Source organism: Melopsittacus undulatus, unplaced genomic scaffold, assembly GCF_012275295.1.
Source record: "Melopsittacus undulatus isolate bMelUnd1 unplaced genomic scaffold, bMelUnd1.mat.Z mat_scaffold_283_arrow_ctg1, whole genome shotgun sequence".
NCBI classification, from domain to species: domain Eukaryota; kingdom Metazoa; phylum Chordata; class Aves; order Psittaciformes; family Psittaculidae; genus Melopsittacus; species Melopsittacus undulatus.
In genome coordinates, this window is record NW_022994211.1 from 1 (window position 1) to 27465 (window position 27465).

The 27465-nt window shown below is 47.0% G+C and overlaps 2 protein-coding genes across 3 annotated transcripts in view; both read left to right on the top strand.

The window, feature by feature from the left end:
• Positions 1-1426: 1426 nt before the first annotated feature.
• On the top strand, positions 1427-6351 carry LOC117438420 (elongator complex protein 6-like; the record flags this gene model as incomplete). Its single annotated transcript, XM_034073943.1, has 4 exons — positions 1427-1557; positions 2921-3113; positions 4484-4630; positions 5283-6351. Coding segments are annotated over 4 exons (600 nt in total), but the record flags the coding sequence as incomplete, so codon positions are not given.
• A 2155-nt stretch (positions 6352-8506) lies between these two features.
• Positions 8507-27465, top strand: part of LOC117438421 (sterol regulatory element-binding protein cleavage-activating protein-like) — a 62571-nt gene continuing 43612 nt past the window's right edge. Inside the window, exon 1 of one of the 2 annotated variants that reach the window (XM_034073945.1) lies at positions 8507-8668. The gene's annotated coding sequence lies outside the window, so the exon portion shown is untranslated. The remainder of the gene's footprint in view (positions 8669-27465) is intronic. The other variant, XM_034073944.1, reaches the window with a different exon arrangement.

The window sequence follows — 27465 nt, forward strand, 5'->3', positions numbered from 1 at the left end:
CTGGCACAGGTTACCCAGAGAAGCTGTGGCTGCCCATCCCTGGCAGTGTTCAAGGCCAGGTTGGACACAGGGCATGGAGCAACCTGATCTGGTGGAAGGTGTCCCTGCCTGTGGCAGGGGGTTGGAACTGGATGAGCTTTAAGGTCCTTTACAACCCAAACCATTTGGATTCTATGAAATACAACAGTGATTTAACAAGATTCAATGGCAGTGAACATTTGAGTGTTTTACTGCGTGGAGACCCTCACATTGAGTCATGAGGGTCAGAAATTACCCTCTTGCTTTCTAAAGTCCTTCTCAGAAAGGAGTCTAGGTTCTCAGACTTCATCTCAGTTTGGATCAGTGGTTTGTGTCTAGAGGATTATATATGCACAATCTTTTACACCACATAAGATTTCAATGTGTAGTATGTTGTTAATCACTTACTGAGAGTCTCTTGTGGCAAAGAATCTTTTCAGCCCCAAGGAGTAACCTTAGGAGTATCACTTTTCCAGGGGAAACTGTGGCATGCAGCCTGGTGCTATGTAGGAGAGCTCCATGGGCCCTGGGGCTGCCTGCTAGTTACAGAGCAAGATAATTGACTCATAGTCGTGTTTGCATCCCAGCTACAGAAGTTAGTTGTTTTGCTTTGCAAACTTGGCTCGAGTCAGCCCTTGACACCTTGTCTAGGGGGGCACGTTGCACAGCACATTGGCTATCATGCTATTATCTGTCTCCCTGAATTCACTTTGAGTCAGATGCAGCCATCACAAGCAGACCATCCATTACCACCAGCACTGGTGGTTATCACATGAGCAGAGCTACAGGAAATAAAGATCTAAAGATCGGGTTGTAGCGGGGAGGAAAGAAGCACACCACCACATGGCCCCAGGCAGTTTTGGTCACAGTCTCTCCTCCTTCTCCCAAGGGGAGTCAGGGCCAGGGCTGCTTTCCCATAGGAGCCCCAGCCGTGCTGCTTTCTGCGGGTGTTGTGCAAGTGTTGGGGTGCCCAGCCCACAGCATTCTCTAGATCCGAGCTGTGCCTGGCTCAGGTGCTTGTGTTGTGCCAGGGAGCGTTATTGCCACAGCAACAGTTTGGGGATACTGAAAACCAAAGGCTTTCACCTCCCAAGAAGGGAGGCAAAGAAATTGCTCATAGCAGGGTCCTTGGGCAGCCTGTAGCAGTTCCAGGATGCTTGAACTCCAAATCTCGGTGTTGTTTTGTTAATCTCCTGGTGAAATACAGGAGAACAAATGTGTACACCACTGTCTATGTAAGTAACAGAACTGTCTGTGTCATCCCCTGCACAGGACTCACTGAAGCATTGACTTTATTAGCACGTTTAGATAAGGCTTGATAAAAATTGGCTGTTGATTGCTTGGTTCTGTTTATGCCCATTTCTTCAAAGTTGTTTTGCTCTGCAACATGATGTTTTCCTCTCTCGAGGGAGTCAGTCTGACAGCTGCCAAAGAACGGGGACAGCTTGTCTTCTTGGAAGGCCTCAAGTCCTGCCTTGACCTCTTGTTTGGAGAGCAGGAGGAGCAGCTGGGACAACCCAGTCCTCTTCAGTTTATAAGGTAAACCTGACCAGTTGGGCCAGGCTCCCTTTGGGCTTCCCTCTGAGGCCCAATGACCTGGTAGCTGCGCACTCAAGTAAAGGGAAATGCCATCACCATGCACATTGCTGTGCTTGCCCAGCCCTGCCTCTCTCTGCTCAAAGAGGGATTTGTCCCCCTTCTCCAGCATTTTAAGGCGATTTCGATCCCCATCCCCATTGCCAAGCATGTTTTAGGTCTAGAGAAGATCTGTTTCAGCACTAAACAGGTTTGTGTCAAATAAAAACTCAGAGAAGCTTTATTCCTTTGTAATTGTGTTGAGTTATATTCTCATCCAAAAGAACAGTGCTGCTTTAATCATGCTGGCTTTCATTTTTATTTCCACTTCGCTTTCTCCACCCACTTCACTTTCTCCATGCCCCTTATGATTTGATAGAAAAATATCCACTAAGGGCTGTTAAACTGGCAAATACCAGCCTCAAAGCAAGGGACTATCATGTACTTGGTGTGTCCATGGATGCTTCTGGCCCTCTGCTGTTTTAGACTCATGCTGGGGTGGATGGACTTTTAGTGAGAGTGAGGGCAGGCACTGAAACCCTGCAGACCCCCTGTACCTGTGGGACCGTGTAGCCCTTTGGGTTTGGGAGAGTGAGACGTGCGCAGTGTGGCAGGACCAAGCGCAGGACAAGCTTGAGAGATGGGCCCATGGGAACCTCTTGGTGTTCAACAAGGCCAAGTGCAAGGTCCTGCACCTGAGTCAGGGCAACCCCCGATAGCAGTAGAGGCTGGATGCTGAAGGGATTGAGAGTAGTCCTGAGGAGGACTTGGGCGTGTTGGCTGATGAGAAGCTCCCCATGACCCAGCACTGTGCACTTGCAGGCCAGAAACCAACCGCGTCCTGGGCTGCATCACCATCAGTGTGACCAGTAGGTCGAGGGAGGGGATTCTCCCCCTCTGCTCTGGTGAGACCCCACCTGCAGCTCTGCATCCAGCTCTGGGGCCCCTGACATAAGGGTGTGGAGCCTGTTGGAGCAAGTCCAGAGGAAGCCACAAAATGTTCCAAGGGCTGGAGCACCTCTGCTATGGAGATGGGCTGAGAGCTCATCCTGTTCAGCCTGGAGAAGAGAAGGCTTCTCTCTCTAGGGAAGACCTTAGAGCAGCTTCTAGTACCTAAAGGGGCCGACAAGAAAGCTGGAGAGGGGCTTTTGACAAGGGCAGGTGGGGACAAGACAAGGGGGAATGGATTTAAACTGACAGAGGGGAGATTGAGATGGGATCTGAGGAAGAAGTTCTTTCCTGTGAGGGAAGACATTGGTTCCAGTGGCTGAGGGGGACATGTGATGCATGTGTGGGCCACACCCCCTGAAACCTCCTTCTCTTCCAGCAAGAGCACTTCCGACCTCAAAGCCCTGTTTGACTTCGTCCAGGTGTCCCTGACTCCTGCCAGCAGTGACTCCTGGAAGGGCCCTGTGCTGCTGGTGGATGACCTCAGTGTCCTGCTCAGCCTGGGTGCCACAGCAGTGGCGGTGCTGGACTTCATCCACTACTGCAGAGTCGTGGTGTGCTCCCAGCTGAAGGTACTGCTCCCTCTGCATGCAATGTCCTGTATGCTAGGCCTACAGAAGAGCCTCTGGAGCACAGCTTGGCCTTTTTTTCTTTCTCCGCCTGTGCATGATGAGGTCTTGAAAGGCTTTGGCCATCCAAGAAATTCCGATTATTGCTCTAGGGCTACTTGCAGGGAGTTAGTCCCTGGAGTACCTGTGTAAGGTCCTTTGCAACTCGTTTCCCAGGAGATGCTGCTTAGAAAAGAGCTGTGCCTGATGTGTGAGCAGGGATTCGAGGTGCAAAATAGTGTTTCTACAGCTCCTGACTCGCTAGAGATCTCTGCTCACACCTGTGTTTGTGCGCATGTGGGAGAGCAGGGAAGGAAATGGGTTACAAAGGTAGCGAGAGGCTGATGAGTCTCCCGAGGGACAGAAATAAAAGGTCCACTCAGAAGGCACCTGAGTGTTTGCTTCCACCAGTCTTCACTGTTGCTGTGTGTTGCACTGGCTGATTTCTAAGGGCATATGACAATGCAGCACTTCTACAAAGCTCTCCTGAGCTATGTGCTAACTTCAGAGAGCAATTGCAGCCAAAAATCTTTACAGTCACATCCATCCGTTGCTATTTACATTGCAGCATCCCCCCACCCTGGCCACTTCTCTCTGCTTGAGTGAGAAATAAAGTAGATGGTGTCAGGTTTTGTTATCCTGCACTTCATATGGTGCCAGGGTGTTTGTGCTGTAAATGCTGACAAGGGATGTTCTGCTTGCTGAGAATATTTACCTTCAAAACAGCTAAAAAAGATGATAAATCACACTAACACATTTCTGTTTCTGTCTAAGAAAGTTCTGAAGCCTCAAAGTACATTTCAATTGACTGGGAATTTCATGTTATTTTAAGTCTTTGGTGACCTGCATGGGCTGAGGCAGAGACTCTTGGGATGTATTTTTAATAGAGTTGGTGGTGCTGTAGGGGAGCATTTTGCTTCTTGCGAGAGCTGTGAAGCTTCGAGCATTACAGCTCTGGCTGCATCCGTTCAGCCATGTCTCTATGTAGCTGTTCTGAATTCATTCAGTTGCCATTAGTGTGGCCTGATGGACTGGTTTAACTAGACAGCTATCTCGTAACAAAGGCTTGATGTATTTTTAGGCTGTATGTTATATATATATATATATATATATACACACACATTATAGGGATAGCAAGCTGTTTCTGAGTTTTATATATGTATCTGCTGTTTATATTCTCTGTGGACTTAGCTCAGAACCAGCTGCTGTGCTGGGGATGTCTAAGTAGCTTAGCATGGCATTTCACAAGCCTCATTGCTGTATCCTCTTCCTTACCCTGAGCAGGGATTAGGAATCAGCCAGGGGCTCATCTCTGCCTGGTGCTCTCATTCCAGGGCAACATTGTGGTGCTGGTTCACAGTAACGAGGATTCCGAAGATGAGGAAAATGAACTGGTTGTGAACTCCCTGTGTCATCACAGTGACCTGATCCTGTGGGTAGAGGGGCTGGTGACCGGCTTCTGCAAGGATGTCCATGGGCAGGTAATGCATTGGAGAGCATGGAGAGCTGGCACATGGTAATGTCACATAAAACACTGCCTGTGGGTCCAAGGGTGGGTGAGCCATGTTCTTTCTGCTTCATGGGAGACAGTGCATACTGCAGCATGGTTAAGGACTAACAAGCATCCTTGTTGCAGTGACTAGGATCTGCTGAAGCAGCTGGGCTCTTTTGGCTGTGACTGCTTCTACAGGGATAGTCAGGGACATTCTGCCACCTGGGGACTCCCCCATCTCTGGAGGCTGGAAGGAGTTTATACGGCAGCTGCAGTGCAGGCTGTATCCCACCCCAAGGTGACGGCAAAGAAAATACCCATTTCCTGGGAAGCTGCCTCAAACTGTCATAGAACCACAGGATGGTTTGGGTTGGAAGGGACCTTAAAGCTCATCCAGTTCCAACTAGACACAAGGCTATCGTGTCAGTGGATCTCAGCCTGGCCTGTAGTGATTGCTTCTGGGCTGGCAGGGCAGCTGCGTCACTGGGGCCTTGTTACTCCATTGTCTCTAGTCAGGGGCTGCCAGCAAAGAGACTGGTTAGATCTCCCTTCCCTGCAGGCCAGCAATAGGCATTGGGGGGTGAGGGTGCTGTGACTGGGGTAGCCAAAGAGATAATATACCTATTCCTTTCCCTTTGCAGATTAAAATAACTAGGAGAGTGTCCTTGGAGCTGACGGGGGAGCAGGATGTTGTCCAGACCTACCAGTACAAGATCCAGGACAAGAATGTCACCTTTTTTGCTAGGGGGCTGTCAGCTGCAGTCCTGTGATGCTGCAATACAGCACAGTGCTGCAAAAGCAATGTGGAACAAGGCTGGAGAGGCCAGTACATGCCACCAAACCAGCCCGGCTGCTCCACCAGCACCTTCCAGGAGCAGCGCAGCAAACTGACCCGGGAGGGAAGCTTAAACGGGTGTTGAACTGCATGCCAACGAGGGGATTAGCCTGCCCAGAGCTTGCTGCAATCCCTTTGTCCTCCCACCCTGTTCCCAACATACGTAGGCCAAGAAAAGTGCACAGACTTGCCAGAATGGCCCTTACAGCATGTAAATACAAGCAGGAGGGATGCCCCTTGGGCTGGGCGTGCCTCACCTTTTCCGGTGTGTTATGGCATGGCAGTGCCAGGCACCGCTGCTTGGAGGGATCACCCCACCCTCCAGCTGGCATTTAATGAGATGACACAGAGAGGGTGGAGACAGGGATGGTCTGGGAATGTGTTGCAATTCTTACCTTTCTCCCAGCGCTGGCACAGGAGAGAGATTTGCTCAACTCATAGCTTCCACAGCATTGACCCAAAAAATCAATAGCTGTGTGTACAGCCCCTCACCTTGCTGCAGTGAGACCCAGACCTTGCTTGGTTGATCCCTTGCTCTGTTAAGTTACTTCCCTCTTTTCACGTGAAACCCCCATGCCATGGTGCCCCATCCCTGGCAGTGTTCAAGGCCAGGTTGGACAGAGCTTGGAGCAACCTGGTCTAGTGGAAGGGGGTTGGAACTGGATAAGCCTTAAGGTCCCTTCCAATCCAAAACGTTCTATGATTCTATGTGTGTCAGCTTATCATGCAGCTTCCCAAGCTCATAGCTCATCCTTGGCTTTAGGTGATGGATGGACACTTGTACATGAACCTCTGTCTCAGCCACTGCTTCCATGGCACAAATCATGACTAGCAGTTCTATGACCTGCTGTAGTGAAGCGTTATTGGGGGCTAATAAAGACTTATCTTAGATAAAGGGTACAGTCATCAAGTAACTATAGATCTCTGCATGGGAGGTGCTACCCACAGGCTCCTTGGCAGAGGAGAGAAATGGGCATCTCCTGAACACAGGTGAGGAGATAGATTTGGATTCCTGGAGCAGAGCTCAGACCTGGAGGTCTCCTCGTAGATGCTCTGGTTGTAGTGGGAGATAATATCCTGCATGCTGGTGATACATGAGGGTGACCTACCAGATCCTTTGCAGCTGCAGAGCCTGGGTATCAACTCTGCATGTGGGACATGTCCCTGCTGTTTTCCATCACCTGCCGATGGTGCCTGGCCTGGCCATGATACTGCTGCCAGTGGGTTCAAAGCCCTGCACCCTGCCTTGGCAGAGGCAGACTGGTGGGTTGGCCTTCTCCCAAGTCACACCAACCCTCAGGCTGGTGCCTGCTGTGCCTTGCTGGGGTAAAACATGTTTCTTGGCAGAGCCCAGTATTGCTGTTGCCAGCTCAACATGGTGGCAGAGCCACAGGACAATGCATGGTCACCATCTGCAAAGGAAGGACGGGACAACTCTGGGGATGGGAGCTTCAGGCACTATAGCTGCTTAAAATGCACCTGTAATGGGCATATAATGGTGTGTAATTGAAGCAATACCTGTATGATTAGCTTCCCCTTGGAGAGATCCCAAACCATCTCTGCTCCAAGCTCTAGTGAGCCACCCAGCAGGGCCATGACCCAACCAAGACCTTGCTCTGAAGCTGAAGCTGTGGGAAGAGATGCGATTGATGGCAGAACAGGGTGGCCTTGGCAGGGTCAGCCAACATCTGTGTGCTTGGGGCCGCCGCTCCCCGCAGCTATTTGTTTGCCAGCCAGAGGTTGTGTAATGAATGCTCCATTCCGACTGATAGAGCAGGTGGGACTTGGACCAAGCTCTCTGGTCTTTGTTCCCTCAGCCTTCGTGGAAGCAGCCGGGGCCTTGTCAAGGCAGCAAGCTGGGAAAGGCCTACCAAGGCTGGGGCTGGTGGGATGGCATGCAGACCCTTGGGAGGGGATTTGATGCCAGCAGCAGAGACAGTTGGAAAGCACTGGAGCCTGACAGCTGCAAGACAGGCCTTGTAAAAGCTGGGTTTGTGGAGAATGCTCGCTCAGCCCTGGAGACAAACATGCAGGGGCTGCTTTTCCCCTGTTCCACTTCTGCTCCTTTCCTGCTTCTCACTGTGGTTTCCAGCTACAACCTGTCTTCTCAGGGCCACTCTCTTCTCTGGCATCACCTCTTTCCTCGCAGGGCTTCCCCCAGGATTTCAGAAGTGATGTTTGACAGCCAGGAGCTTTGCTGAGGGGTGATGGCAGTGCTGGCAGCACTGGCATGGGCCTGCCTTGGCTGCCATCCTCTGTCCCTCTCTGGCTTTACCAGCACTGGAGCTGTTGGATCCTTTGCTGCAGATCTCGGGCTGCCCATGGCTTCCTCCACACCTGGGGAAAAGAAGCCAGTGACTCTGCTCTGGTGCCATGGGGAAAGCCCTGGCCCTGTGGGCACCTGGTGCTGCCGCACTGTGTGGTATCCACATCATGCCAGGGCTCAGCTGGCAGGAGCAGTGTGGGCATTTCTAGGACAAAAAGAAAAGATTGCCTGGCCTTTGGGTACCACATTCCCTTTTCCCTTATCCTGCTGCTTTTGCTCTCCTTCCAGGGCAGCAGCCCTCTGACCCACCCCAAGCCATGTGCTCCCAGTGTCTGGCCCATTCCTGTTCCATACAGCTCCAGGTGCTGGAGTCCCCTCCATCCCCTGCACGGAGCCACAGGGCTCCCAGTACAACGTCCTCCCTCCAGATCCACTCTACCCGCGATGCCCCGGGTTTCCTGGGGCCCAATCCTCCCTTTCAGTGGCTACATCCACCCGGTGCTATCCCCGCTCCACGTATTCCCACTGCCACCGAGCCGCTTCTGCCCCCCCACGTGACAGCTGGCGCGCCCGCCCCGCTGGGGGCGTGGCCAGAGGTCAGAAGGGGGCGTGTCCAAAGCGCTAGAGGAGAGGCTGCTTGTCGGGGGCGTGGCTAGAGGGGGCGGGGGGCGTGGCATGCGGTCGGCCCTTACGTTCGCGCGTAAGGCTCGGCGGCGGCATCGGGGGGAGGGCGGGAGGGGGTGGGAGAACCGGACCGGGAGCGATCTGCCGAGCGGAAAGGATTTAGGGTTAGGAAGAGGGGGTTTAAAATAAACCGAAACTCTGGGTAAATTAGAAAGAAAAAAAAAAGAGAAAATAATCAACAAAACGGATTGAGCGGTCGCGAGGAGGTCAAAGGTCGGAGGTGAGGAGGAACCACCGGTGAGGTGAGCGGCACCGGCGAACGCGATCGGTCCCCGATGGACACCGAAATACCCCTCCCCACCTCCCCCCTGCCCACCGCGGTCAGCACGGCTCCCGCCGGGCCCGGGCACGCGCCTTCCCCTCCGGCAGCACGCGCGTGGGTGAGGGGAGCGCGCGCTCCCCCGCGGCTTTCCCCTTCCCCTCCCCCCCAGTTCCCCATCCTTCTCCCCCCTTTCACGTCCGTTAAGGATCGCCCGCATCCCTCCCTTCTTACTCCTTAGGTAACCGCGGCCTTCAGGCCTCTCCCCGGCGGGAGGCCAGAGGGGAGGCCCCTCGGGCCTGAATGGGGGCTCCCCTCCCCTCGTGGGTGTTGTGGGTGTGGAATTCGGGGTGCGCAGAGGGGGCTGGTGGGTGCGGAGGGGGCCGCTGGGTCCCTGCCCTCTCCCTGCCCCCCAACCTGTGGTGCTTCAGGTGCCGGTTGGATTTGGCTGCGGAGGGTGGTGAATTTCTTCTTTGCGGTTGCGTTTTGTTCTATAAATGAGTTTTCTGACAGCGATAATGGAGGGTGCTGGCAGAAAGAGCAAACACCGATTTTTCTCGTTAGCAAAGATGAAGGTGCTGTCCCAAGATGCGCAGATGAAGTGATTCCCTTCCGCGCTTGGCGCCTGAGGAGGAAGAAGCAAGTGGAGGTGGTGGGAAGGGAGGGAGGTTTGGGGTTGGGTGCTTGTGTAGGGGAGCTGCTAAGGGTCACGACTGCTCTGTCTGCCGGGGGGTTCCGGAGCAATCGGGATCAAGGTAGAGTGTTAACTACTTAGGAAAGTGGGAATCATCAGGCTGAGGTACTGGTGGGCTGGAGGAGAGCAGGGAAGGGGGGAAGTGGGAGGCAGTGTGTCTGAAAGGGATGGAGAAAGTTTTGGTGGGGCTGGTGTGATGGGACTGAACCAGCGAAGGAGGTGAATGAAGGAAAGAATGAATCACCTGGTGCAGAAGCAGGAGAACACGCTGATAGAAAAGAAGGGAGAAAAACAACTTGAGTATGTGAAGGGGATGACTGGAACGTGGAGGAAAATACAGTGCCAGGTTCGTGTGGAGCCCGTGTGGGTAAATTGTGACCAACCTCTTTAGAACCAGGACTGTTCTGCTGCTTCGGTTTTACAGGGACTTGGCTGTGCAGTGACAACGAGGTGCTGCAAGTAGCTGTCGCTCTGCTGATCACCCTGTTCTGTGGAGTTGGGTTGACATTTAGGCATCAGCTTCCTTGCACGAGACGAAATGAGCATCTCGAGATGATTTTCTGATATATTGGGCAAGAAGCTGTTTGAATCCCGAAGTGGTGCAGTTGTAGGTTTGTGTCTGGGAGAATCCTGAGGGAAGAGCTGCTGCCTATGCCAGAGTTTCCTCAGTGCAACGTCCGCTTATTTTCCCAGGGGTGTTGAAAGGCAAATTAAGCTTCCTTTCATGAAAAGGGCAAAGATGAGGCATGATCTCACTCTTTGTGAAGCCCAGAACTGTTATGATAATGTGCTAGTGTGATAAATTTAGGATTGCATGAGCTGTTGTGTAATGCAGAAGGGAGATTACCTGGCTCCAATTCAGGAGTAAGGAAACCACCCTGGGATTTTCGTTGAACGTGTGACACACTGAAAACTGTGCTGTTGGCCCCCGAGTCCTTCCACCAGAACAGTTCCTCTTGGCATTTCTAGCTACAAAGCTTAACTTGGTGCAGTGCCACTTATTGGTCTAAATATGATTCAAATGTAAGAGCAAAGAGGAATCTGGTTTCATCTTGGGAGCATTAAAATATTTTTTTAAGTGTCAGCATCTCAGAGATGTATGAATTTGTCAAGTGTTCCCTGCATTCAGCTGTTGGGATCTTCAATGTTACTTTCATTCAGGGGGTTGCTAGGCCTGGCAGTTGTCAGAGTTCATATTACTGTGCATAGAAAAGTTTTGTTTTGTTTTGTTTTCTGCTCTCTGATGAGCAGAGCTTAAAAGGTAGAATAAGTACAGTTTGACACACGTACAGTTTTACCTGTGTATAGTGGAGCGCAATAGGTAACAAATGGAAGGGGAAGCAGTACAGCAGTTTCGGTGGATCTTTTATAAGAGCATGTAGGGATGGGACGAGGGGGAATGGCTTTATACTGGCAGAGGGGAGATTGAGATGAGATCTGAGGAAGAAGTTCTTCCCTGTGAGGGTGGTGAGGCCCTGGCACAGGTTGCCCAGAGAAGCTGTGGCTGCCCCATCCCTGGCAGTGTTCAAGGCCAGGTTGGACGGGGCTTGGAGCAACTGGTCTAGTGGAAGGTGTCCCTGTCTGTGGCAGGGGGTTGGAACTGGATGAGCTTTAAGGTCCCTTCCAACCCAGACCATTCAAGGATTCTATGATCTTGTGGCCTGAGAATCCTTTCTATTCTCACTGTAACTGACATTGTATGCTGGTGGTGTGTTGTGGCAAGGAGGAGCTGATGGCCCATGGTGTGAGGAACTTAGTCCTGAGTATAAAACGAGACTGGAGATGGTGTAGTCTGAGCTTTACAAACATTCCTTAGTTGTGATTTCTTGTGGTATGATTCATTTGAAACTTACATGGTGCATTAAAGGGTGAGAAAGAAAGGTCTGAAGGAACTTCTGCTGGGCAGTACTGTGGCAGTGCAGCCTTCTGTTTCAATGTCTGTAAGCTATTACTGTTCACAACCAAAGTACCAAAAAGAAGGTGGAGGAATGGGGGCTTAAAGGTGGTTGTCTTCAACTTAATCTTTTAATTTGTGTCCTTAGGTGAGGACCCAGCCTTGGTGTTTCAGAATAGCTGGGGTCTTTTCTGCATAACTGGGTTTCCTTGGGAAGTGAATGAAGTTGTAAAGTTCCTGCCAGTAAAAGAGCAAGTTTCAGCTCAGTGAGAGCACAGTGGTGAGCAAGGAGGGGAGGAGAGTTGCGTTGCTTTGGTAAAAAACTGAATTAATCTTGTATGGGCCATTGTGATAAAGATGCCACGGGAATAATAGTTGGTTTGTTTTCAAAAGACAATGTCCGAGTCAGACTTTCAGACTCGTTGTCTAACAGGGTAGTTTTGGGATTGTTTCATTGGGAAGAAAGAACTTAGTGATTTGCTGATCCCAAGTTTTTCATTGGTGAGTATTAGAAAGAAAAATACTTAGTTCTGTGTGATGCTAGAGATGACAAAAGCTTCCTTATGGGATATGGGGAGTCCTGTGAGTTTGCTAATTCAGCCTTGCCAAATGTTGCTTCTGTAACCTAGAACCTGCTGAAAATCAATCCCAGGCAAGTGAGTCACCTTACAGGTGCTTGTGTTCCCTTGTGCTTTTGCAAGCCTGAAAGATCTCAAAGCACAGACTGTTTTATGATGGAAACTTTCCTGATTAAAGGTTTGGTGCTTTTATTTTTGAGGGGGCAGTGCATGGAAATACATGCTGAAATGTATGTCTCTAATTTTTGCTTTCTATTTCATGGACTAGGTGGTCAGGGCTGTGTTCATAATCTCCTTATCTCTGTCACTGCGAGCATCCTGCTGGTGAGAGTATCCCTGTTAAGTAGGTGGCTAACACAGCCAAAACTTCTCAGCATCAAGGTTTCAAAGTGAAAACAGCACTAAAGCTTTAATGTCTAGGAGTTGTAGAAGGGGGTCTGTGTGGAAACGGAAGTGTGTTTTCCCGGAAGGCCACAGGTAGATTTCTCTTTATCTGCCAAAACCCAGAAGTTTCAAAACCCTTAGCTTGACAGCTGTCAGGCTGTACCCAACTGGTATCACACCGGCAAAGTCCTTCAGAAATGGAAGACTTTTGGTTTATATATTTCCACAACATATTTTTCAGGAAAACAATAGTGCTTAACACATGAACTGGGTTTGCTCAAACTCTAGTTGGTCAGGAAAGTCCTACCAGTCTTTGTTGCAGTGCAGTGTTTTCAGTGTGACAAAGTGGCTTACTTGAAAGTGATTTCTGAGGCTTTTTAAGGGAAAATTTTCTTCAAGGAGGCAAATTTGACCCAGTGTAGGCTGTGATCTTGGTAAACCAAAAATACTACTGTGGCACCAACAGCGATGGCCAAACCAATGAAAATGGTGGTGAATTAGTAATGATGCAAAAGATGCAGTGAACAGAGGTGATTCAAGCCCCTTCTGGCAATGTAGATTTCAGCAGAAGGAGGGTACCTGTAAAAACTCTTCTGCCCTTCCTCTGCTGATATCAGAGCCACAGCCGGTATCTGCACAGTGGAAGGATTGCCCCTTTGCATGGGGAGGTGGAGCAGTACGTGGAAAATACCGGAGCTTGCTAGAAGTGTTTACATAGATGTAGTCTACCTGGAAAGGGTTTTAGAAAGCTGCTACAATGGTAGCACCCAGGGTTGCAGTGGCTGCCTGACCTCAGCAGTGGTGGTGTGGCTGATAAATGAGCCACGTGTCCTTTTGAGGCGTACGTTTGCCTGTTCTAAACACGTCTGAAAATGTTATTGCCTGCTTTAACTTTCCTGGTGCATGAAGTGTGGATGTTAAGCATTTATAGTGGCACAATCTTTTTAAAAATAGTTGCAGTAGAAAATGTTATTCAGATATACAGATGAGACCATCTATTTGAGAAATAAAAGTGAAAACTGTACAGTCAGGATGTATGGGCCTAAATTAAATAAGCTTCTCTTTTAAATACTGATCATTAACCACTAGTTCCTATTTCTGGCACAAAGGAGAGTTTCAAATAATGAAATGTATCCTTTGCAGGGAAAGGAGCCTTAGCTATAGATAAAGAATCAGGAAAGAAGTCATGTTCTGTTCAGATACTTGGTTGATGAGGTAAATGAGTAATTTCAGCTGCAGAACTCTTGAGGAGAAAAAAAAAAAGTGAGTCCCACTTGCAGTCCTGCATCCAGATCTGGAGCACCCAATGAAAGAAGGATGTGGAGCTGTTGGAGTGAGTCCAGAGTAGGCCACAAAGGTGCTCCAAGGGCTGGAGCACCTCTGCTATGGAGACAAACTGAGAGAGCTGGGCTTGTTCAGCATGGAGAAGAGAAGGCTCCAGGGATAACTTAGAGCAGCTTCCAGTGCCTAAAGGGGCCAACAAGAAAGCTGGAGAGGGGCTTTTGACAAGAGCAGGTAGGGACAGGACAAGGGGGAATGGTTTTAAACTGACAGAGGGGAGATTGAGATGGGATGTGAGGAAGAAGTTCTTCCCTGTGAGGGTGGTGAGGCCCTGGCACAGGTTGCCCAGAGAAGCTGTGGCTGCCCCATCCCTGGCAGTGTTCAAGGCCAGGTTGGAAGGGACTTGGAGCAACCTGGTCTAGTGGAAGGTGTCCCTGCCCATGGCAGGGGGTTGGAACTGGATGGGCTTTAAGGTCCCTTCCAACTCAAACCATTCTCTGATTCTTTGTCACTGAGACTGTTCAGTACCTTTGACCCTCACTGAAGACCGCAGTCAGCTCGTGAACAACTAAATCCTAATGACAGACTAGAAAAAATGAAGAGCAGGTTTGCAGCAATCATTTAAGTGAGATATTTTTGTCTGTGTACTTAAAGTACAGCCTAAAAAAAGCCCCTTAAAAGCTTTAGTAGGCGTCTCTTTAAAGATGAAAAATAGGTGATGTTTTGAAAGACTGAAGAGAGCGAGTGGTTTCTGTAGGTGAAAAGGTGGGAAGAAGAGAATGGGGAGTAGCAGACACCTCAAAATCCTGCAGCAAGTAACTGGCTGATTTGTAAGCATCTGCAAGATTATAGGGAACATGTACCAGCCAGCGCCAGCTTGCCACAGCTACTTCCTTGGCAAAGTAGGTTTCTTTCTAGGATAAGATGTCAGCTCTGTTCCTGTCTGGGAAGCAAAAGTTTCCATGTATCTTGAAGTCAGTGAGGTTTTGATGTTTGTCCTAGTAAGATTCTCAAGAAGGTGAAATTAAAAAAAATATCCAAAAGAGCTGAGGAGGTGCCACGGCATGATGGATAAAGACGTGGTTCAGTGAGCATGTTCCAAGTACCAGCAGAGATCTCGTTAAAACAGCAGGCTGGACTGAAAGGGTTAAGGTGGGGGTTCCAGGTTTTAATTCCTGACTAAACTGGTAGAACAGACATAAAGTGGTAAATGGTCCAAAGCAGGAAATGACTACATATATCCTATATGACAGCCTTATTCCCAAGTGGTCCGTCTGTCAAATCCATGCCTCTTGAGTTTATAGACAAGGATGCTGTGTGCTACAGTGTCAAATGCTTTGCGCAAGTCCATGTAGATCATCCACAAGCATTGTACGTATTTTGTATTACAGACGAGGCATGGGCTCAGATGTTAAACTTGGTCTTGCAGAGAGAGGTGTAGGAAAGGACATTAGTAGAAACAGTAGCCATAGTAGAAAGAGGAACATGTTGCAGGTTTGTGGGGGGTGAGCTGTCTGTGTGCTCCTCTTGTAGATCTTGCAGGAATTGCTGCAGTGATATACAGTCTGCAGTGATGGTTACAGAAGGAGCCAGGCAGTTGACATTGTGTTCAGGAGGAAGTATGAGTGTAGGCACAGCTACTTCGTATTACAGCGGTGACGCTTGAGACATACAGGAAGGTAAATAACCTATAATTAACACTTGGAGTTCATATTACTGTTATGGACATGGATTTTCTCCATGTTTAGGAAATCTTACCGTATGGGTTTAAGGTGTCTGATCAGTGCACCACAGAGACAAGGTATAGCCTAGAAAAAGGTCAACAATGCTCTTTGCTGGTTACTGTTTGTATGCTGGAGTCAGGAACTTCCTGAACAGCTAGGGAGTGAAAAGTTGATGGAATTCCTCAGTGCCTATGGAAGTGAAAGGTGGATTTGCAGTAGCTGGATGTGATGGAAAAGCCCTGATATGTAAGTGCTTGTGTGTGTTGCATCAGTCTTTTGGTATTTTAGGAGAAAGTGATTCCCTAGCTGTTTGTCATAAAGCAGCTACATGGACAAACAAAAAGAAGCACATTCTTCCAAGAGGAATCATGTGAGATGCGTTGGATAAGGACAGCTGCTGGTCAGTCTGGAGGCCTCTTTAGGTCAGTATCTGGTTTCTGAGTGTGGACAGTATTCAGTGCAGAGGAAGAGTGTACGAACAAGACAAGTATGTTGGATCCTGGCAGTTTCAAGGGAAGTGGGTTGTGGCTGAGGGACTTCTCAAGCCAGAAGTTAGTCTGTTGCTTCTTTAACCTGTATGACATGGACAGTGACCTGGGGTAGAGCTTTCCTCAGGCTGTGTTCATTTTGAGCTGCTGCTTTATTGGTTTGTCTAATGCTGAATTATTCTTGTCTGAAAGAGGCAGCCCTTCCTTGTTCAGCTTCCTCCAATCATCTCTGTTAGAGACATCTGTTGTATCCATTTGCCACTGAAATCTTTTCCAGAGTAAAAAGTCTTCCCCTGCTTTTTCATTTTGTGGAAGCTTCTCAGTATCTTTGATCATGCTTGTTGAATTTCTCTGTGCCTTTTCTAATCCTTTTGCCTGTCCTTTTTGAATGAGGTGGAAGAATGACCAGAACTGTGTACAGCACTTGGACTGTGCATAGCACAGATATATGTACCAATATAATGATCACTGTTTGTTCCCCATTCCATTCTGAACAATTCCTGATACACAGTTTGCTTTTTCTGACTGCATTGAGTTCACATTTTCAGAGAATTAATTAGGACCCCAAGATCTTGTTCATGAGCAGCTGAGAATGCATTCCTGTGTACCTGACATTATTTTTCCCATATGCATCTCGTACCATTCACAGGCATTGAACTTGATCTGGCATTTTTCCTACCTGGTCACTTGGTGAGGAATTATTTCTGCTAACCCTTCAGTCCACCTGATCTTTGCCATTATGAAAGAGGCAACTGAAAGTGTTACTTCTATCAACATTGCACCTTTTTTCCAGGGAAGTTATGAATATGTGGAGCAGCACCGTTCCCTGTGGGTTACACTTGTGTTACAAAGCCCGCTGTAAGAAGTTTTCTGGAACACATTTCTAGTAGTCTAGGCAGACTTCCTGGATCACATCTGATCTGTGGGCTTGTTTATTCCTCTGGAGAAGTCAAGCTGACAGATTTGTGAAGCTGACACCTTCCTCTTCTTCAATGGTTTTCTGTTCTCTTTATGTTCTCCCTCTATTCAGATCTATCCTGGTCATCTGCTGGCCCTACACCCTCACTGCAGGACTTGCTGCTCATGAAGTCTGAGTTACCATTTATTCATTCTTAATGCTCCTTCCCAGCAGCTCCTCAGACTCCTTTTAGACCTGCTGTGCAATGGTCTCATAGACAGTGTGCACCCTTATTTTCTTCATTTGGGCAGGTCTTCAAGTCTTTGTTGACTTTTGTTTTTGATACATGACAGGCATTTGTTCTGAGCTTCCTCTCAGTAGCCTTTGTCACCTCAGACATCTCCGTCTTCTTATTCCCCTTCTGTTTTTTTTAAACATGCTTTTTAATGTAGGTTTCACCCCCACTCCTTTTTCTTTCTCACCTTTGCTGTTATACAGAGCAGTGGCTTTTTATTTGAGGCTCTGTTATCTGTGGGAAGATACAACTTTAGCTGTCAAATGAGATTTTCTTGTAAAAGCAGAGCCGCTGTCCAAACCTGCTTCTATGTGCTATGCTCTTTGGGAGTTCTAAATACAGAGTTAATGCCAGTACTGCTTTGGTCTGATCGCATTGAAGTGGTGCCACACATGAAGGAAATCAGATCTAATGCTGTCTGACCAGAAGAGAGCTCAAATCTTTGCTCTTTTTTATTCCTGTTGAACCTTGTAAGGAGTCACACCGCAGCATGGCCCTGCTGTGAAGATGGAGAAATGTACTAAAGCCACCACCCCTGCTTTGAGCTTGGGTAAGTGGTACCAGCTACAGAACTAGCCATAACACAAAAAGAACATTTGAAAACCCTTTAGTTGCCTGAATAATGATGGATTTGTGTTGGTCTTACTGATGGAGAAGTCCAGTGTAAGATGTGATGGATGGCAAGTCCTGAACTTGATTTTCTATTTTAATAAAACGAAGGAATTGCCATTTTAGAGCTTGGCACAGTCTTTGCCAGTAAATGGGGGAGAAGGTTTATGAGGCGTTTAAAAAAAGTCTTTCTCAAAAGACATTCTAACTACTGTTGTTTAAAGTTTGTGTATTGCATGGCACTGGAGGGGTTATAACCTTAACAAAACTCCTGGTATAATTATAGAATCATGCAGGGGTTTGAGTTGGAAAGGACCTTAAGATCATCCAGTTCCAACCCCCAGCCATGGACAAGAGCACTTCACAGTAGACTTTGCCAAGACTCTGTCTAACCTGGCCTTGAACGCTGCCAGGAATGGAGCATTTACCTCTTCTTTGGGCAACCCATTCCAGTGGGCAACCAGCAACTGGGCAACCAGCCTCAGTAAAAAACTTCTTCCTTATATCTAACCTGAACTTACCCTGTTACAGTTTAAACCCATTACCCCTTCTTCTATCACTACAGTCCCTAATGAAGAGTCCTTCCCCAGCATCCCTATAGGCCCCCTTCAGATACTGGAAGGCTGCTATGAGGTCTCCATGCAGCCTTCTCTTCTCCAGGCTGAACAGCCCCAACTTTCTCAGCCTGTCCTCATATGGGAGGTGCTCCAGTCCCCTGATCATCCTTAAAGGAGTTTTAATTAAAGTGTTAGAACTGTGGGATATTTCTCTAAGTAAATGTCTATTTTATATAGTAAAAAGTCCAAGAATTACATTAAAAGCCAAAGCCTAGAGTATGATTTGTCTCTTTACATGCCTTATCTCATTAGAGTAGGAGGTTAGTACTCTACTGCCAAAGGCCTGCCAAAAATATGACATTGTGGTTGCACTTTTGAAAGTAAGCTACAGCTGAAACTGATAGATTGTTATTGTGGAGAAACATCCACCTTAGCTCAAAGTTCTCTGACTACTCTACTAGTCCATGTAAAGCAGCTGCTTTCTGGAGGGCTTTGAGACTGGGCCTGGCTGAGAGCTGACATGTTGCTTAGCATGCTGCTCATTAGAAAAGCACCTTCCAGTGACACTGTGATGAAAGTGTTTGACGTATATCTTCCTCATATTTACAGTAGCAGCTTTTGAATTGTGATTCTTAGTTTTATATTTCACAGTATTTTTTAATGGAATCAGTATAATTTACTTTCCTTTCACAGACTGGGAAGAAATGAGTCTAGAGAGAGCAAGTCTTCTGTTCAGAATCTGCTTGGAAGCTTAGTGCCAACACTATGAATTTAATTTGGGCATTCTCTCTGTGGTGCATATCCCACATCTCTAGATTAACCCTCATCCTAACTGATTTTGCAGGCTTTCTGTTGTGTGTCTCCATGTTTGCCCTGTGTGAGTTATATACTAATATTTCTGAAATTGGTGTATATTATGCTGAAACAGTCTAAACCTATATTTTAAGAGAGTAATTGCCTCATATGAGCATGTTTCTTGCTGTGTAGTGAATTGTAAGTGGAGACCACGTTGTTAACAAGAACAACGTTGGGCAAGAGCTCTGTGGTCAGGAAGGAGAGAAGGGAAAATGTATTCTTGTCTTTGATAGGCTGTCAGTATACTTAAAAAGTGAGTAAGCTTCCTGTGGCTGGAGGCAGAAAGAAGACTGAACTTTGAAGTTGTGGGCTTTTTTTCCCCTAAATTTAGATACTTTCTATTTTGGTTACATATCCCAAACTTGTGTATTTTATGGTTCTTCACGTGGAACATTCTGTCATTTAATCGACACCAGTAAGTTGATTCTAGCACTGGTGGAAGGTTGGGTGGAGACTGAATTGAGAGCAGCCCTGAGGTGAAAGACCTGGGGGGTGTGCACTCACAGCCCAGAAACCAGCCGTGCCCTGGGCTGCATCCTCAGCAGTGTGACCAGCAGAACAAGGGAGGGGATTCTCCCCCTCTGCTCTGGTAAGACCTCACCTGCAGCTCTGCATCCAGCTGTGGGGCCCTGACATAAGGATGTGGAGCTGTTGGAGTGAGTCCAGAGGAGGCCAAAAAGATGTTCTGAGAGCTGGATCACCTCTGCTATGGAGACAGGCTGAGAGAGCTGGGCTTGTTCAGCCTGGAAAGGAGAAGGCTCGGGAGAGACCTTAGAGCAGCTTCCAGTACCTAAAAGGGCCAACAATACCACTTGTAAAATGGGATCTATTTCAGATAACTTCTAGGTTTTTAAACTCTCAAAACATAAACAAATATTGTAGGGAGAGGAAAATTGGCAAAAAGATGAAAATGGAGTGAGTGGCTTCTGTTAATTTGTGTAGGTTTTTTACCAAGGAGTGTGTAACTCCTTAACATTTAAACTTCTTGAGTTCCTGGCCGCGTGATTTTATCTGGGTTTGGTGGTTTGTTTGTTTTTTGGGGTTGACTGAGGGAAGCTGAGTTGCCAGGCAAGTTTAGAGCACGCAGTCCAAATCTTAGACCGGTGCAGAGAGCTTTGAGAAGATAACTGAGAAGGGAAGGGGATATTGGGGATCTTTGGCCAGTGTGGTATTGTACTATTACATTATACTATTGAGAACTTGGAGGTTTGACTCTATCAAAACTAGCTTGTTTCTGACCAGAGGAAGGTGAGGCTTGAGCTGAGGATGTGTCTGTTTGGTTATCCCAGGCTAGATGTGCATTTTGTGTATTGAAATCTCATTCAAAAACTCAGTCCAGACTTCAAATACTACTTTGGCCTTAGAGCTGGAATGGGGAGAATACAGCCTGAAATTTCATTTATTGAAGAGCTTCTACCTTTTGAATATGAAAAGCGCCCTTTTATGAAGAATACTTGACTGAGAACATTCAGGCTGTTCTGGAGCCTTGTTTCTGAAAGAACAGTGTTAGGATTAACCCATTCTAGACACCAGGCTGCAGGGGGTTTGTGCGCTGGTCATGACTTTCCCATAGGAAGTATTCTGTTCCCCTGTGACCTCTGTGTCCTTTCACAGTACAAAGCACGTTATTCTTCCCACGGGAATGCAACTGGAGAATAGGAACTTGATGTTAGAGTTGATTGTGTAGCATTTCTATGAAGAGAGGTTAGTGTCTTGACCATATTTCTTGTTTTCCCACCTCTGAAGTCTTCAGAACACCACTTAATCCCTGCTCCTCATTGGAGGAGAATCCATGCTTGCTGAAGAATGGGAGAACTGGGTTCCCAGGGTCTGTTCCTCTCTTCCTACTCCTTTTCCTTCCCTTTTGCTGATGCTGGGATGAGAGAGCTCCTGCAGCACCAGACACCCATTGTTTTACTGAGGGGATTGCAGTGGTGATAGTTTCTAACATCTGGAGGCTGTGAACACCTCTACAGCCCAATAAAGGGCAAGAAAATATCTTCATTGTTTTTTTTCCTGGCATAAGACTGATCCAACATCTGGCTGTTTGCTGCTTCTGCAGGGAAACCCTGGTTTCATTTGGTTTTGGGGGGACTTGGGGGTGCTGAATTTCTGGCATTGTCCTGAAATCATGGGTGGTGCAAGGACTAGAAAGAGGTCAGGGAGATGTTTGTAGGTCAAGTGGAGACTGTAAATCAGACAGTAGACTCAGTATTAGTGATCACTCTTGATTTTCTACTTTGTGTGTTCTGGGTGTAGCCCAGGAACACGTAAAATACTTGTAGCCACGTGTGTGTGTGTGTCTGTGAATATACCCCTGAAGGCTGTGGAAGTGCTGCCATGTAGGGGAGGTGGCACGTAGGCATGAAAGCTGAGGGCAGAAGGTTGTTACTCTAATTCTGCTGTCTCCAGAGAGCCTGTGTTGGTTTGATGGATATGTGACAAATGACTGCAGCATTGGGAGGGTGAATAATTGCTGATGGACCCTATGCCTGCCTTTCCCTCAGGTGCTGCATGAACAGCAGTCAGATTGATCTGCTCTGTTGACAACAGCAGGGTGAGATTTATCAATCCTAGTTTTAATAAGCTCTTTCTCTGCCTTCCATTCCTCCTCTGTCCTTTCCCCAAACACAGATTTGGCAGGAAGGCTTCAGAAATTCTGTGTTGGATTTGGGGCTGTTACAGTGTTGTGATGCACTTCCCCTGAAAAAGAACAGGTACATCCCAGGCAGTTTGTGCCCCTGTGATGCCAGGTCCCAATGGGGATGCTGCGGCTGGTGGCAGGGGCTTGGGGGGACAGAAGGACCATGTTGGGTCTGTTTCTGCTTAACCAGCATTGGTCTTTTAAATGGAAAATGCTGGGTTAACATCTATGTTAAAAGTTTGGCTACAGGACTTTGCTGTAGGCAGCAAGATGAGCAAATTATGTATGGAAGTGCAAGAAAAATTAGTACAAAACAGGGATTATTTTTTTTCTTCTGATAATTCCCCCTCTCCCCCTCTACTCTTCACAAGCTCCATCGTGTGTTTTTATGACACTTCTGCAGAGGCCTGTTTCAAGAATGTTTTATGGAAAACCAAGATGTTGAATATACGTTAAAAACAGGTTATTGTTTATTATAAAGAGTAAAGTTGTCATACCTTTGTTGTTTGTCCTCTAAGTTAACAGTGGGCTTGTGTTCTCTGAGCTGCTGCTGCTATTAGCCACATTTTCCTGCACTCAGGTGGTAAACGGAGCCTTTCTGTGAAGGCTGTAAAACTCTCTCAGGCAGAAATGTAAAGAATTTGGGACATGTAGCTATTGTTAAGCAAGATAAAAGCTATTATCTTGGAAAATCAGTACTGTTCAGCATCTGTAAATTTGAGTTTGTTTTTCCTGCAAGAAGAAATGCTACTTTTCTTCCTTTGCTGGTAAGTCTTTGGGTTTTGGGGTATTTCTGTAGGAACTTGCAGTAGAGCCAGCAAACTCTACAACAACAGAAGGAGTTTTCCAAGAAAGTATAATCGTTACAGCATTCATAATCCTACGAAATAGTCTTCTCTTTCTTCTTGCATTTGAAGCACAGTTTAGGACGACCTTGTTTTGGACTGTCTTGGTCATATACTCATTTAGTGAGTATAGGAAATGTAAGAGCCTGTTCTGGTTCTGTGTCTGGGTGCTGCAAATTTCATGTGCTGCTGCAGGTGGGGATGAGAGAGTTGCTGAACGTACATGAAGATCTTGCACTATCGTTCTCAGACCTTAGTGAAGCTTGTAAAACCATAGACTGGGCTACCAAAAGCTTCATGGTAAGACTAATTAGATGTGTGGTTAATGAACACTGCGGTGTGTGGGGAGTGGCAGTGCAAGTGTTCCTGTGTTGAGGCTTTATACAGTGTGCCAGGGGACTGACCTGTGGGGGACACCTTGGCAGCTGCTCAAACACTGGAGCCAGTTGCAGAGAGGCTGTGGTCTCCTATCAGTGTTGATACTTGAAACCTGCCTGGGCATGGCCCTGGTCAGCCTGCCCTGGATCACCATCACGATCTTCAGAGGTCCCTGCCAACCTCTGCTGTGCTGCAGTAGCTGTGAGGTTCTCAGGGTTTCAGCTTCAGTGCAGCTGCGTTACCTGGTGCAGAGTTGGCTGCCACGAGCTCCACACTACAGAAAAGCTTTGGAAGTAGAAACTGAATAATCTGCGCAGCTCTTGTACAGGTGGGATGTAGAATGCCTGACTTGCCTTCAGCTAGGTAGAGATTACAGGGAGCCAGACTTGGTTTTTATGAGGGGTTTGAATGAAGAGCCGCTGTGCTGGTACATGCTGAGATTGTGGCAGGGAGTGGGTGGTGTGATGGGATGCTGGTACATGCTGATGCTGGTGCATCAGTTCTGTTGAAAAGTGGCTTTGTCTTATGCCAGCAGTATAGGCAGTGGTGTATAACATAACCCATTTTCTGATAGTAAAGGGTAGCTTTGGGGTTGTAGAAGTGTTGTGGGCATTTAATATTCTCTCTGCCCATCTTGCGTTGTGAATGAATGGTAAATAAATGATTGTGCTTTCTCTTGATGAGGTGGTAGAAGCCCTTGTTCTGTAGCTGCAGAATTCTGTATGAGAGAAGTTTTGGGCTACTTGAGAAACTCACCTGCAAGTGTGTGTGGCAGAGGGTGCAGTACACCCAAAAAACTACAGAACTGTGGTGTGTAATGGGGCATCAGGCAAAAATAATCAAGTTTTAGTCGTAGGATCCTAGAATCCCAGGTTGGAAAGGACCTCAAGAATCACCTAGTCCAGCAATTCTAGGTGAAACATGACCCAGACTTGGTGGCCCAGCACCCTGTCCAACCCAATCTTAACAGTGTCCAACACTGGGGGAGTCACCACTGTCGTGTAGGGATTATTCCACTGGCTGATTGTTCTCAGTGTGAAAAATTTTCCTCTTATGTCCAACTGAAATCTGCCTGGGAATAACTTGTGCCCATCACCCCACGTCTTTTCCATGTGAGTCTCTGTAAAAAGGGAGTCTCCATGTTCTTCGTGGCTACCCTTTAAATACTGGAACATGGTGATAAGGTCTCCCCAGAGCCTTCTTTTCTGAACAAGCCCAGCTCTCTCAGCCTTTCCTCACAGCTTCCCAGTCCTTGTGATGCGTGGATAGACTCCACAACTAGTTAAAGTTGTAAAGTAGGTATGCTTTTATTCAGCACTGAGGTGCATGGGGATAGCTCCTCCAAAGCATGCACACCTCAGGGTTGTTCTCCCTTTACATTTATTCTCTTAAGGTATACATAGACATGAAGTTGCTCAATCCACCTATACATATTTAGTATCTATCCCCACTTCGTATTATAATGAGCCGGAAGGTCCTTTGCACCTGCGCAGTGCCCCTTCTGGTCATGGGCAGGGGTCTCGGGATGAAGTAAATGAGTCTTCCTCTTCTTAAACTTTACACCTTTTAACCTCCAGACATGGCCTTAGGGTTTGGTCGGCGCCCAGTCTGCTTCTCCCTGGCTTCTCAGTAGGACCAAACACCTGTGCCTTTGTCATGGCCTTAAGATTTGGTCGGCGCCCAGTCTGCCTCTCCCTGGCTTCTCAGTAGAACCAATCATCTGCTTTTGTCCCTTGTCAGTAGAACTGCATCTGCTTCTCCCCCTCCAGCAGTAATCAATGCCTTGGCAAGATGGCAATGGCAGGTACTTAGGACAGACAATACTTTTGTTTAAGCAAAGGAATTCCTTTAACCCCCTTGTACAATTTCTCTGTATTACCCCCTGTACATTGGTTACCCCTGTATCACTTGGGTCATCTTTGTGGCTCTTCTGTGTGCCCTCTTCGGCTTGTCCATATCTTTTTTATATAGCAGGGACCAAAACTGGAGCACAGCTTTCCAGGGGTGCCCTGACAAGTGCTGAGCGGGACAATGACATCTTTGTCTCTCCTGGTGATGCCCTTGTTGATGTTACCCAGCATCCTGTTGGCTTTCTTTGCCACAGCTGCCCACTGTTCACTCCTGTTGAGCTTGTGTCCCCCAGGATTCCTTTCTACAGAGCTGCTTCCCAGCCAGACAGATCCTAGCTTGTGTTGCACACTTGGATTGTGTTTACCCAGCTGCAAGACGAAACCCTTTTCCTGTTGAACTTAGATTTCTTGACTTTGTTATAATCCAAATTATGTTTTCTGTCTGCAGCATTAGATTTCCAGTTTGTGACAAATTGGTGGCCTTAGCATTGTGTTGCATCTCACATGAAATGTTTGCAAGGCTGCGCTGAAATGTTTCTGGAGAAGTGGAGGAGTAACTTCGGTGCAGGGTGCTCTTCCCAATCTGGAACTCATACTTGTGTGGAGCTGAATTAGTGTAATCCTGGCAATGATAATGTTTTGTGCTTGTGTGAATGGAAGAAATGACTACAGAACCTGAGCAATTGCTTAATATGTGACTTAGTTTGAAAATTAAGATATTTTAAAAGCCAAACCTGTTTCTTTCAGCCCTTGTGTTTGCTTTTGTTTCCTGTGATCTGTCTCTGAACTTCACTGAGTATCTGTCTTTCATACCTGAAATGCAAGGCATTGTGTTGCAAAGTTAAGTCCTGATGTCCTCTTGTTTCCAGTCAGACTTTGTCTTGGATTTGCAGTCATGCAAAAGGAAAAGAATACTCTTGACTGGGTTCTTCTTTAACATTTCTCCTAAAATCAGAGAGTTTATTTTGCTTTAGCTAATCTTTGTTTGCAAAAACTATGTTGAATTGGAATGGTTCCTGCTTTTAACTTTCATGAGCACTGTTGCAGCATAAAGCTAATAAAGATTTTGGAATTTAATATGCAACTTCTGAAAAACTAATAAGCAAATATTAGCTTTGGAATGCTTAATGTTTTCTTTTTAATGAATGCTGATGTTTCACAACAGGTGAAGCGAGAAAATGCAATGTTTTCCTCATCGCAATTAGTAGAAATGGTTCCCAGTGCAGTGCTAATAACCAGAATTGCTATTAGAATGTAAAGCTTGTCAAAGAGCCAGGCACAGCATGTTTATATCACAGAAGATCTAGATGAGATCTGAGGAAGAAGTTCTTCCCTGTGAAGATGTTGAGGCCATGGCACAGGTTGCCCAGAGAAGCTGTGGCTGCCCCATCCCTGGCAGTGTTCAAGGCCAGGTTGGATGGGGCTTGGAGCAGCCTGATCTGGTGGAAGGTGTCCCTGCCCATGGCAGGGGGTTGGAACTGGGTGAGCTTTAAGGTCCTTTCCAACCCAAACCATTCAAGGATTCTATGGTTTTAGGTTCCCTGTGTGACTATAAAAAAAATCCTGCCTATTCCACATGAATGCAATGTACAGTGTTCTGTCCAGCTTGGCAGCCTTACCCCCTGCATTGCAAGGTGTCCAGACAGCAGGAGCACATCTCATCCCTCCCATCTCCCAGCATCCTGGAATGTTCATGCTGGTGCTGGACTGCAGGCAAACTGAAATTACCTATGACTAAGAAAGTGATGTTGATTCTTGTGCAAAGATGTAGTGCCTTGCTAAAAGGTATGAGCCAAAATATTTATCCAGGTTTTCCATTAGGTGGTCATTAGAATAAGAGACTGGTGCTTCTATTGCTAATAACCTGATTATTTCTAGTTGTATTACAGGGGAGAGAAGGGGCGATAGGTACGTCATTGTAAAACCGTCTGTGGGTATTCAATGTAATTGAATCTGGAATTTAAATCATGGTGGCTGTAGTTAGAGTTTGTTGTCTGTTGTATGCTCCCACATAGCTGAAAGTGGCTGATTAGAAAAGAATATAAAACAAACCAGCACCTATGATGCCTCCTCCAGCTACTAAACATTTCAGGCTTACAGAATTCCTAAGCCAGATATGTATAAACCCCCTTAATGGGTTTCTTGTCTGTGTGAACCTGTTGGAGCTTCCTCTCTAATGTCTGCATTCAAGATGATGAAGGTGGGCTGTTAAATGTCAGATGCCCACCTGTTTTTCATAGGTCATCTCTGTTTAGGTCTTGTATTCAGTTTTCTGATGCAATCATAAATGGTGATCTCTGGTGGACAAAACAACCTATTTGATATGCTTTGGATCTCTTACTATCCCAGTCTTTTTCTGGAGAAGCCAGGAAAAAATGTGTTCATTCCCTTGGAGGTAAAAATATAAAAACCGTAGATAATTGTAGCTTTGAACTGTATGAGAAACTCAGTCTTGCACTGAACCCTTTCACTTCTCAGAACACTGTTGGGAACCAACTTTGCTTTTAGCCTGAGATTTAGAAAGAAAAAAAAAAGAAGGAAAAGGTCGGAGGTTAGGTTTCTTCTCCATCTTTCCTAGGAATTTGTGTGGTGGTTTATTGTAATGTATTATCTTAACCTTTTCTTAGGGCTCTTTCTATTGCATTTTTCTACTTTATAAATCAAATTGCAAGCTGAAGCTGACTACTTCTGACATCTGTGATTCTGTTTGCTCTCGGTGAATGGCTAGACATAAATCTTACAGTCAAGTCAGAATCTGTCTTGGCGAGAAGCATCTGCATTAGTTTATTTTACTGTGTAATGTTCT